We start from the raw sequence: 12628 nt of genomic DNA, 5'->3' as shown, positions 1-12628 counted from the left end.
ACTCTGCCCCTCCCATTTCTGCGCTACTGGTCCGTTTATCCTGGCAAGGTTCAAAATGGAACAGAGGACTGCAGCGGCCAGTGCAGTACTACTGCACTTTGTCATCTTTTCGAAAACTCCTCTGAAAAATCACCCACTTAGGAGTGTCACATCGGATGTTCGGACGCTAATTAGGAGGACTAAACATGAGCTAATTATAAAACTAACTGCAGAACCCCTATACTAATTCGCGAGACGAATCTATTAAACCTAATTAGTCCATCATTAGCAACTGGTTACTGTAGCATCACATTGTCAAATCATGGACTAATTAGACTTAATAGATTCGTCTCGCGAATTAGACTCCATCTGTGCAATTAGTTTTGTAATTAGACTATATTTAATACTTCTAATTAGTATCCAAACATACGATGTGACATGTCCTAAACTTTAGGAGGTGTTTCAAACACCCCCTTAGTCTGCAACTCTGCATAAGCAGCAGAACTGCAGAAGGCTTGCATGCTTCAAGTTTGCCAGGGACACAGGTCACTGCGCGCTCGAAGTTTGGTGGGAAAATAGAACTCTGAAGAATTCAGTGTTTGGATTTGCAACCAGGACCAGTAACCAGCATACATTTCTGCGGCTCACAATATTCATGACCCCGCAGTTAAAGAGAGAATCCTCACAAAGTACAAAAATCTCTCCGGAGGCCGTAAGAAAAAAAAAAGTGCAGGTGGATGTTCCTGCGCCATGAGTTACCCGGATAATTGCATCGCTTTCTAAAAAATTCAGAAACACTGGTCACAGTAGCATATAATATAAAAAATGAATGTTTATACTGGGAAGAAAATAAACCTAAGAAACATATATTTAGGCCACTAAGAGTTTGAGCTTGCAGATAAATATAAATGGAAGCATAACAAAAATAAAAAGAAATCCTGCTTTCATATATAACCTCTCGATCCATTCCAGCAGAAAAAGGAGTTGCTAGTAGTAGCTAGCTGTGCTCTTCTCATTCTGCACGAACCCCTTGAGGCTTCAGGTTCAAGCTAGTAGTAGCTAGCTGCAACTGCAACTATATATCCCCATAAGCACCTTATCCTCTCTCTACCTCTCCACTGCCCTTCTCGCTCGCTCGCTATCTCTCCTCCTCTCCAGGCTAACACAACTCTGCAGCCTCATCACCACAATGCCAAGGGCACCTTAGCCGTGTTCCTCTCCGGCGTCGTGATTGTTGGCGATAAGGTAGCGAGGCTTGCAGATAGAGGTTCAGTGCAGAGCTCGGTTAGCTTGGGGCGGCGGACATGGCGCCCAAGGCAGGGAAGGCCAAGCCCAAGCCCAAGGGCGACAAGAAGAAGAAGGAGGAGAAAGGTGCAGCCAACTGCAATCCGTTGGTTCTTTTCATCGCGTGAAAGAATTATTCCATTCAGAACTTCGAAATGGTCTCCCGGACCCAGAGATAGGAAGACTGTTTCATTAATTTTGTTTGCAATTGTGAATTGACGATGATGAGATATCATCTGCAAGTTAATGATGTTTGTTCTGCATATGTGTGCTAATGTTAATTCAATTGTGTGGAACTGATGGAACCTTCGCCGCAGTGTTGCCCATCGTGCTGGACGTCACCGTTGAGACGCCGGACTACACGCAGCTCACGCTCAAGGTGAGAGAGCGCCTTATCCTTGTTCCGCAGACGTATTGTTCACAGTATCTACGCGCCCGTTCTGCATATGCTCGTGCGTTTGCTGCGGGAACATGTACATGGCAATCCTTCTGTCTCTTGTTGCTACTCCAGTTTAGCTGCGGTTTTAATTTTATCGACTGCCCCTGATTGCAAATTTGCAATTAGTAAGCACACAACACATGCATGGGGTTCATGTGCCTATTAACATTCTTCTAGCAGAGAGAGCACGTGCACAGAGGGCACTTTGTTTGCTCAGCATGTGATTAAAAAGATGTGTGCAAAGTGTATTCTTGCTTGACTGAAGAATTAAGCAGTTTCTGTGACGGACGGAGGAACAAACTCTGAACTTTTTGCTTTTTTAAACTAACACTTCGTCGAATTAATCTATATATACATGATGAAATATATTACATGCAATGGAAAAAAAAGACTAACAAAGCACAAGTTAATGTGTTATTTATGGGCCTATTTTTGCTGCATTTCTACTGACGACTGACCAATGGAAGCATTGCCGGTTGCCGTCCGCAGGGTATATCAACGGATAGGATCCTCGACATCCGGAAGCTCCTGGCCGTCCACGTGGACACCTGCCACCTCACCAGCTACTCCCTGTCCCACGAGGTACAGCCCCCGGGCCCAAGCCCATCCCTAGCGGCTCAAATCCGCCTCGAGATTCGCGAAGCTGACAGCCCCGTCTCGTTTCTCCGCGCGCAATGCAGGTACGCGGGGCCCAGCTCAAGGACACGGTGGAGGTCGCCTCCCTCAAGCCTTGCCACCTCAGCATCGTCGAAGGTAAGATCCGTGAATACCCAACTTCCCGAGGGCCAAAACGCAAAATTCCACTCGCTGATCCGCGCCTTCGCCGTCGTGCTCAGAGGACTACACGGAGGAGCTCGCCGTCGCGCATGTGCGCCGGCTGGTCGACATCGTCGCCTGCACCACCGCATTCGGGGCGAAGAAGCCAGAGCAGAAGCCCGCTTCCCCCGATGCTGCCGCGGCCGCGGCCGAGGCCGCCAAGCCCGGGTCGCCCGGTAAGACGGCGCCCGGCGGCGGAGGAGGCGGGGAGGAGCCCATGTACCCGCCGCCGAAGCTGGGGCAGTTTTACGACTTCTTCACCTTCTCGCACCTCACGCCGCCTCTGCATTGTGAGTGCTCGTGCCACTCTTTTGATGCACCTTTCCTTTCTGTTTCGGAGCACATTTGATTCAGAATTGAGTAGGCTTGAGTCACATTTAGTTTTTTCTTAATAGAATGTGATTGGCTGCAGATATTAGGAGGTCGACGCGCCCATTCGTTGATGACAAGAGAGAGGACGACTTTTTCCAAATCGATGTGCGTTTGCTGCAAAGTTTATCACCAAGTTATTTTTTTGAAATAGTTTGATTGTATCGGCACAGATGCCAACTTGATGGGAGAACCGGTGCTTGTTAAGTGGACTATACGTGTCTTAGGACGTAGTATTCGTCTATGAGGCCTGATGTATATTGGCCAGAGAAGGTGCTAACTGCACCTGCATGTGTTTTTTCGCTAGATCATGTATAGTTTGGGTTTTTGTTTCAGGTAAGAGTTTGTAACGGGAAACCAGTGACGATTGTGGCATCCCAAGCAGGGTTCTACCCCGCAGGAAAACGTGCACTCATCAGCCGCTCCCTTGTTGGACTACTGCAGCAGACAAGCCGTGCATTTGATGGAGTAAGTAACACTAAATCTTATGTGACCTGGTCGTCTATGGATGTCTTCTTATTGACATGAAAATGTGTATGAAATCTGCAGGCTTACAAGGCTCTGATGAAGGCATTTGTCGAGCACAACAAGGTGGGATTTATTTTTATGTATTAAATCTATGTGTAGTTATTGTTTTTGCTATTAATCCTGAGACTGAAGTTCACTTTTTTACTGACGTTTTTATCAGTTTGGAAATCTTCCTTATGGATTCCGATCAAATACCTGGGTGGTTCCCCCTGTTGTAGCAGATTCACCATCAGTGTTCCCACCTCTTCCAACTGAAGATGAAACTTGGGGTGGCAATGGTGGTGGTCAAGGAAGGGATGGAAAGCACGACCATAGACCATGGGTGAAAGAATTTGCCATCCTTGCTGCAATGCCTTGCAAAACAACTGAGGATAGGCAAGTCCGAGACAGAAAGGCTTTCCTACTCCACAGTTTATTTGTAGATGTTGCAGTCCTCAAAGCTGTTGCATCTATTCAGCAACTGATTTCCAACCATAGGAGTTCCCATGAAACAGCAAATGGCACCACAGGGCCAGTCTTGTACACAGAGCAAGTCGGTGATATGAAAATAATGATCACAAAGGACAAAGCAGATGCAAGTTTCAAGTTAGATGTTAAGTTGGATGGAAGTCAGGCTCCAGGGATGTCTCCTGATGAGCTTGCTAGGCGAAACTTGTTGAAAGGCATCACTGCTGACGAGAGTGCAACAGTACATGTAAGACTTCAATCTGCAAAACCTTTTACATTTCTACTTCCATTTGCATTTTGTCAAGTATTGAAGTTGCGTTATTGGTTTACAGGATACTGCTACTCTTGGTGTGGTTATTGTAAAACATTGTGGGTATACAGCTGTTGTCCAAGTTCCAGTAGATCCTGATCTGACAACTACTTCCCTAGCACAGCAGGACATCCACATTGAAGACCAGCCTGAGGGAGGTAGCGATGCTCTTAATGTCAATAGGTTAGTAGTGGGGACTTCGATATGATCTACAAATAAATTCTTATGCTTTATTTGATATTTCTTAATATATGTATCTGATTGGTCTTAAGAATTCATATAAACTCTGTCTGCATGGCCTTTCTTTCTTTGTTTCTTTCTTTTTTTTGCATACATAGCTGTCAACTCTTTACACTTGTCCTGTAATCTTGTTTAGATAAGACCAATCCAATAACCACCTTTCCTTGTATCAGCTTAAGGATGCTGCTCCATAAATCATGTGCTCCATCATATGGAGGAGTTCAGCGGTTGCAGGGCTGTGATCCTCAAGACAATGAGACTACCCAAAGTTTTGTGCGGAAGATACTGACAGACAGCCTGGAGAAGCTTGAAAGTGAGGCTCCAATGGTAACAAGACCGATCAGATGGGAACTTGGTGCTTGCTGGGTACAACATCTACAGAACCCGACTTCTGAGAAGACAGAAACTAAGAAAAGTGAGGAGACTAAGGATGTTCCTACAGTAAAGGGCCTGGGTAAACAATTTGGTCAGTTAAAGGAGATAAAAAAGAAGACTGATGACAAGAGTGGAAAAGGAGCATATGCAAAAGAAAACACTTCACCTAATACAGATAATGCATCTACAGACAACACTACCAGTGCAAAGGAGGATAAGGAGACTGTTCTTCAGAGACTGCTTTCAGAAGCTGCTTTTGAAAGGCTAAAGGAATCTGAAACTGGACTTCATGCTAAGGTTTTAACCCTGTTATTTCAGCTTTGGAGATTTCTTAAACCCTTTTAGGGTTAATTAGCCAATCTTACATCACATAGACGTCCAAATGAAATTCCATGCTAGCTCACTGGTGGCCTTGCTGTTAGTCAACTGTCACTGCATTTTCTTTGTTCATCAATTTTACTGCTAAGCCCCTCAGTGTATTACTGTATGGTATAGCTTATCATGTTGGTAATTTCACCTGTAGTAAATGATTAGCCCGTCTAGTGATTTTTATTTACTGCATGGACCAGAATGGTAGAGTACTGTAGGTCGGCAGGGTGTACTTCTGTCAAAATGCTCCTTCCATTCTTTATTGTTACATTATGCCTTCTGATTTGATGCTTCCATGTGCAGTCACTGGATGAATTGATTGAGATGGCGCACAAGTATTATGATGATACTGCCCTGCCGAAATTGGTAACACACATATCTATCTTGCAGCAATAAAAAAACATGTTTTAGTTGCACTGTAACTTGTTGTCATCCTTCTGTGTTATCAGGTAGCAGACTTTGGTTCACTTGAGCTCTCCCCTGTTGATGGAAGGACACTGACAGATTTTATGCACACTAGGGGCCTTCAGATGCGGTCACTGGGACGAGTGGTACATGCTATAATTGTGTTCAGGATTTGTTCTAGAGTCATAGAAAAAAGAATGTTAATTCATTCTAACAAATAAGATAATAAGAGTCCCCTCATACATAACAGCTGAGGTGTTATTTTATTTTGCTGTGTTTCAGGTTGAGCTTTCTGACAAGCTTCCACATATACAGTCCCTGTGTATACATGAGATGGTAGTTCGAGCATTTAAGCACATACTTCGGGCTGTTATTGCAGCTGTTGATGATGTAAATGATGTGGCAGACTCAGTTGCATCATGTTTAAATATTTTGCTGGGACCATTTCCAGAAGAAAACAATGATGGCAATTGTGGCGAGGATCATAATCTCAGGAAAAGGTGGCTGGAGGTCTTTTTATTTAAGAGATTTGGCTGGAAGTGGAAAGATGAATATTCCCTTGATCTAAGAAAATATGCCATTCTCCGTGGTCTCTGCCACAAGGTAACCTTTGTGCTCTAGTTTTATATTTCATTGGGGTTCAACATTTTATATTATACTTTGTTCACTCTAGAGCCATGATTTGGATAATAACTCTTGCAATTTAGGTAGGACTTGAGTTACTAACCAAAGATTATGACATGGATATGCCACATCCATTCAGAAAGTCAGATATTATCAGTGTCGTTCCTATCTACAAGGTAACTTTTTAATTTCTATAAAAAATGGTTGAATAAGAAATTCTTAGAGAATTCATGGACATCAACCATTTGTTTTTATCGGCAGCATGTTGCATGCTCATCAGCTGATGGCCGCACCCTGCTGGAGTCATCCAAGACTTTCCTGGATAAAGGAAAACTTGAGGATGCTGTTAACTATGGCGCAAAGGTACACATTCCTTGTCTTACAATCGCATCCGTATGCGATGAGTTCTTGAATGATGCTTCATTTAGGTTTCCGTCATACTAATCTGCAAACATGGTTTATGACAATGCAGGCTCTTGCAAAACTTGTTGCTGTTTGTGGTCCTTATCACAGAATGACAGCAGGAGCATACAGCCTTCTTGCAGTAGTGCTTTATCATACTGGCGACTTCAACCAGGTATATTCTTTTTTAGAACTTCACTGTTAGTTCTCGTTAGTAGTATTCACTATTCTGCAATATCGGTCAATTTTAGTTACATAAGCATTACCATGTGTGCAGATACTGTCAGTCGTAAAATTGCTTCGCAATCCTAGACATGTTACTGCATTTGAAACTGGAATCATATTTTGCTCGACACTTAAACAGGATAATCATATATAATTGTAGCTTGTCAGCTGCTTTAGTTAGTCAACACTATAGTGTTACTTATCTGAGTTACCTGGATTAGGCATGCCCTTGTCGGTTGTTTAATTATTTCTGCACAGAAACATTGTTCTATCCCATGTCGTGAAGGCTTAATTTTATAAATGCTGATGCTTTTTCAACCAGGCAACCATCTATCAACAGAAGGCTTTAGATATTAATGAGAGGGAACTTGGACTTGACCACCCGGATACAATGAAAAGCTATGGAGATCTTGCTGTTTTCTACTATCGTCTGCAACATACAGAACTGGCCCTAAAGTAAGTTAATGGTGTCATCTACTTAAGCTGACCTGGCATTGTAGTTTTATTTTTTTCCTTACCTATGGTGACTGTTTCATTTACCATTTTTTATGTTTCAACTACTTCATGTTCCGATTGTTGTATTTCAGGTATGTGAATCGTGCCCTATATCTTTTGCACCTTACATGTGGCCCTTCTCATCCTAACACCGCAGCAACTTACATCAATGTCGCGATGATGGAAGAAGGGTTGGGTAATGTCCATGTTGCACTCCGTTACCTGCATGAAGCTCTAAAATGCAACCAGCGTTTGCTTGGCGCTGATCACATACAGGTGGGCAGCTCAACCTCCTCCAGTGTTCCAGTGCGATTATATTGTGCTCTCGTGAATATACAGTTGCACAATCTATTGCCTGCTCATATCAATTTTGATGTGCACACTTCTTTCTAACATTTAGAACTACGTTTCATAATTTAAACAAACCCTGCCAGGCTGCCACTAAAAGGTTATCTTATGCCTCTATGTTTTAATGACAGACTGCAGCTAGTTATCATGCTATTGCTATAGCTTTGTCTTTAATGGAAGCATACTCGCTGAGTGTCCAACATGAAAAGACTACTCTGCGAATACTTCAAGCAAAGCTTGGATCAGAAGATCTTCGGACCCAGGTAAGCAGAAAAAATTGCTTCCTGATTATGTGTTCTTCCACATAGCCTTCAATTTCAGTTAATGATTTACCTTTCTTGCTGCAAAAAGTTAACGTAATAACCATATATTCCACAGGATGCTACTGCTTGGCTGGAATACTTTGAGTCTAAGGCACTAGAGCAGCAGGAAGCAGCACGTAATGGTACTCCAAAGCCTGATGCTTCAATAGCAAGCAGAGGACATCTGAGGTAGATGTCGTAAATTGATTGTGCTCGCCAAATATTTTCATTGAAGAGGCTGCAAAAGTGAGAGTGATTTTTATTTGCTATTGAATAATTAATCTTATAAATGTGAGCATGGATTTTATTAGTAATAGCTTGCTCTAAACTGGTGACTATTTTCTTTATCTTGATACTGTCAGGCAGTGCATAAACAGGAAAAATACATTTGAATTTATGGAGTGGTGTGTTTAGTATGTCATTATCTACTTAGGTGTTGATCTTCCTATTTTCTCCTTTGTCAGTGTATCAGATCTTTTGGATTATATCAATCCGGATGACGAACTCAAGGTTAAGGAAATGCAAAAGAAACAAGCCCGTGCTAAGGTATCTTCAGGGTCTTCCACTGAGAGCATATTACATTTATATTCCTTCAATGGTCATTCTCATACATGCGCATTATGAATCATAGATCAAAGGCCGCACTGGGCAAAACCCATCTGACCTAGTCGACGATGAAGATCAAAGGAGCCCTCCACCTAACAATGATAATTTATTAACTGAGAAGGAAGACTCTGGAGTCAAAGAGAATGGAACCTTTGTTGAGCATGTGAAAGTGAAAGATGAAATACCAAGTGACACTGCAAACCACATACCTCAAGATGATTTTACTGAAGAGTACGCATCTGATGAGGGGTGGCAAGCAGCTGTTCCAAAGGGACGATCTACAGGGAGCCGCAAAACTGGTCCAGGCACAAGGAAGCAAAATCTGGCGAAAATCAATACTAATGTGTTTCACAGTGAGAATGGAAGATACAAAGGAAGGGGTCCATCCAACTTCTCTTCCCCTCGAGTTTCCCCTAATGAGACTGCAGCTCCTGTTGCTTCTGGTCCTCTTGCAAAGAAATTAGCTAAGAATTCGAGCTTCAATTCCAAAGCAGTTAGCCCTGCTGTCTCATCAAGCAGTGGTGAGAATTCTTCCAATCCCAACTCCAAGCCAGCAAGCCCTGCCATTACTGCAGCTGCTGCCAAGGTGATACCATCCACAGCACCAGCTGCCAGTCAAACTGTGAGGAAGTCACTTTCATACAAGGAAGTGGCAATAGCTGCACCAGGAACTCTTGTCAAAGCATTAAGTGAGGTACATACAGAAGAAAAGGATACAATTGACAAAGGTGCAAGTGTTGAGAGTGCTAAGCCTCCAAAAGAAAGCAATGATAACCCTTCTGGAGAGAAAGATGGAGCAACAGAAGTGTCAAAAAAGGGTGACACTTCCCAAGTATCAAAATCAACAGATGGAGGTAAATCTGAGCCAACTGATGTTTTGCTTGGTTCAAATCAACCAGAGACAGAACACAAAAAGACCTCAGATGCAGCAGAGACATCTGTAGTGAAGAAGAACACAGATCTTGCTGCCTCAGTCACATCATCTGCAACACAAACTGAGGCTGACGTCCCAAATGCAGGAGCGCCAACTGTAATTGAGGCAAACGATTCTTCCTCCAATGATGAAAGAGATGTAGGAGAGGATACACCAGAACAGCTGTCAAGTGGAGGGGAAAATGAGAAATCTTCCGCATCTGAGAGTGAAAAGAAAGAGACAACTAGTAAACTTTCTGCTGCGGCAGCTCCATTCAATCCGTCCACCGTACCAGCTTTTGGTTCAATGGCTGTACCAGGTTTCAGAGAACATGGTGGACTATTGCCATCACCAGCCAATGTACCCCCTATGTTGTCCATCCCTCTACGTAAGCACCCTCACCAATCTGCAACAGCAAGAGTCCCTTACGGTCCACGTCTGGCTGGAGGTTACAACAGATCGGGGCATCGGGGACCTCGTAACAAGCCTATGTTGCCAAGTGGTGAAGCACCTACAGAAACAAACACATCTGCGCCCAGAGTTATGAACCCTAACGCTCCAGAGTTTGTGCCAGGCCAATCTCGGAGTCCTAATGGACAACCAGCATCTCCAAATGGTCCTTTAACATCACCAGGTGGTATTACATCTTCCCCACAGGGCCTTCCATCCTCTCCAGATAGTACTGTAGAATCACCGGTAACTGCATCCCCACAAGTTTCTGAATGTAGCCAGACCAGTCCTGAAGGAAATGATGCATCTTGCGGGGTCAATGTTGAGGCTGGGGGTGAAAAGCAGAACACAGACGACACGAACCACACAGAAAGTAAAGATGGAAAAGTGGAACCTGAACAGACCACAGCTCCTGAAGTTGCAGAAGAAGCAGTGACAGCAAAAGATGTTACCGAAGAGCCGATTGCAACCGAGCAACCCAAATCCTGGGCAGACTACAGCGATGGAGAGGTTGAGGCTGTTGAGGTTGCAAGCTGAGGAAAGTAAAATTTTATTTCTTAAACAGAGGAGCCTTTCTTCTCCTGAATAAAGCATGCTAATGCAAACCGAGATGCTGCCTTTTTGGATAGAGACTTAATTGCCTTTTTTTGACCCATTTCATGGTGTCTAGTATCTGCTGAATTCTTCTGCAGTTCTTCTAATGGCATTCCATGATCTTTGGAACTTGGAATTTTGAAGATTTTCCAGACGTCCATCATGGTGCCCTTGTTTTGTCCTGCTTTTTTGCTGTGAAGAATCTTGGGAAGAACACCTCGAAGTATCAACAAGAGAGATACATTGTTAACATGCCGCCGTTTCCACAGCTTGGCATAATTTTTGTTCCCTTTGTGAATGTACTGTCGACTTAACATCTTAATAGTTATTTTTTGATAAATTAGACTTGTTGAACTACGTAATAATATGTAAAGAAAGATGCGTTACCATTTTACGCTCTGTGTACTTGGTAATCCCAGCTGTATAGCACATTCAGATGGAACAGAAGAAAGTTTCCTATTGAATCCCCCCTTTTAGTTAGTGTTGATGCTGATAGCTACAGGTTCATCCCATGGTTATAGTCATTCGTGTGGTTGTCAGCTGAGCCTATCTTAGAATTCAATTGGGCATTTGGGGTTTGCTTATGGATGGTTTAGTTTCTCAGTGAGCTATAATGCCGCTCGACTGGAGAAGCTTCGCGGGGTAGATTACTTGCTCAAAACTTGTCTAAATGGAGCATTTAGGAAGATTCAAAGGATTTTTTGTGTTTAGCTTCTGAGCTGAGGATGATGTAAGAATTTGGTTGCGTGTGTTTGTAAAGTCCGGAAACTATTTCCTTTTATCTTAAAAAACGAAGATTCAACTATTTCCTTTATCTTAAAAAAACGAAGATTCAACTATTTCCTTTATCTTAAAAAAACGAAGATTCAGATGACGCTGCCGTGTGCTGGGACTGAAGACCGGTCCACGTCATGTACTGGGAGTCTGGGACTGATCACTGAAGACGCTTTTCCCGCTGCTCCCCACTCCGATTCAAAATTAAGCGGCGCGCGGCGGACAGGAAACAGAAAACCCCCAAATCTTATCCCCCGACCCCCCGCCAGCAAAAAAAACATCAGGGATGGCGGCGGATCCGAGCGGGCGGCGGCCGCGGCACCACCCGGCGGTGAACGACATCCTGTCCACGCTCGCCGACGCCAACGCCGCCCTCGCCGACGTGCAGGGACGCCTCGACCTCGAGTTCCGCGCCTCCTACCCCGACCATGTCGGTACTCTCCTCCTCCTCCTCCCTAACGCTCCTTCCGGCGCGCGGCTGATGGGATCTGCGGCGGTGGTTGCAGGCCAACCCGGCGAAGCTGGTGGCGCGATTGAAGCGAGTCCAGGAGGAGGTGGCCGCGCTCAAGGACCTCTGCCGCGACCTCCTCACCCAGAAGCAGGTGGCACTCCCCTCCCCTGAACCCTAAATCCCCAAAATCAGTGGCTTCGATTTCCCCTAGGTCGTCGCGATTGGTCCGCTGATCCTGGCCTTTCTCTCTTCGCAGGAGCTAATCGACCGGATCAGCGTGAGCCTGGTGTCGCAGCGCGGCACGACGCAGCGGCTGCTCGCCGCGTCCGGGCTGCCCCCCTTGTCCGACGCTGATGAGGCCGCCCAGAACAGCCTCGATCAGGTGATCGACGAGTGGATGGCGCACATGAAACCCATCGTAGGTAAGCTCCTCTGACTACCCTTTGTTTTTTCGCGTGGGTTTCGTGATGATGCTTGCTGGGGATTTATGGTGGAGTGGGAAGTGGTGGTGACTCAACTCCTCATGCTCGCAGGGGAGGACAAGAAACAAGATGCGAACCAGATCCTCTTCTCGACTGTTATCTACTGAGAACAGCTTGAATCTGGCCTGTGAAGAAGCCGCCTCAGTGCTTTGGTACAGTTTGCGTCAAGATGTCCATAACAACAATGCTGTTGGATTACATTTGAAACACATTCAGCAGTGAGTTCCTGGCTTGCGAAGTTGTTGCCGGAAATTTATGTGTTTTTTGGCTTTGTAAAGGAGAACCAGCTAGTACCTCTGGCTTTGTTTGCTAAATCAAGCGTGTGGAGCATTGGCAATCTGCTGTAAAAGTTGTTTCTCAAATGCTACAATAAAAATTAATCGAGCTGATCACAATGTCAA

General features: G+C 44.5%; 2 protein-coding genes across 3 annotated transcripts; both read left to right on the top strand.

Moving 5' to 3' along the window:
• The first annotated feature begins 991 nt into the window (after positions 1–991).
• On the top strand, positions 992–10987 carry LOC101773704 (protein TSS). 2 transcript variants are annotated; one of them, XM_004954137.3, is made up of 23 exons: positions 996–1350; positions 1581–1642; positions 2192–2284; positions 2383–2455; positions 2539–2808; positions 2931–2995; positions 3224–3355; positions 3437–3478; positions 3576–4109; positions 4195–4355; positions 4586–5084; positions 5460–5522; positions 5606–5707; positions 5844–6164; positions 6269–6361; positions 6447–6548; positions 6658–6762; positions 7135–7268; positions 7400–7583; positions 7787–7918; positions 8034–8146; positions 8422–8503; positions 8589–10987. In XM_004954137.3, the coding sequence occupies exons 1-23, from the start codon at positions 1284–1286 to the stop codon at positions 10461–10463; spliced, it is 5304 nt and encodes a 1767-aa protein (XP_004954194.1). In that variant the 5' UTR covers positions 996–1283; the 3' UTR covers positions 10464–10987. The 2 variants fall into 2 exon arrangements, 1 of the variants encoding a protein (XP_004954194.1); XR_002677931.1 differs by lacking the exon at positions 8589–10987 and having other exon boundaries at positions 992–1350; positions 8034–8203.
• Positions 10988–11334: 347 nt separating this feature from the next.
• On the top strand, positions 11335–12619 carry LOC101773292. The gene is made up of 4 exons (XM_004954136.2): positions 11335–11724; positions 11801–11896; positions 12002–12167; positions 12279–12619. Exons 1-4 carry the CDS (start codon positions 11581–11583, stop codon positions 12332–12334), a joined length of 462 nt encoding a protein of 153 aa, XP_004954193.1. The 5' UTR covers positions 11335–11580; the 3' UTR covers positions 12335–12619.
• The last annotated feature ends 9 nt before the right edge of the window (positions 12620–12628 follow it).

This window comes from Setaria italica, chromosome I, assembly GCF_000263155.2.
Source record: "Setaria italica strain Yugu1 chromosome I, Setaria_italica_v2.0, whole genome shotgun sequence".
Lineage (NCBI taxonomy): Eukaryota > Viridiplantae > Streptophyta > Magnoliopsida > Poales > Poaceae > Setaria > Setaria italica.
This window is presented reverse-complemented; position numbering and strand designations above follow the sequence as displayed.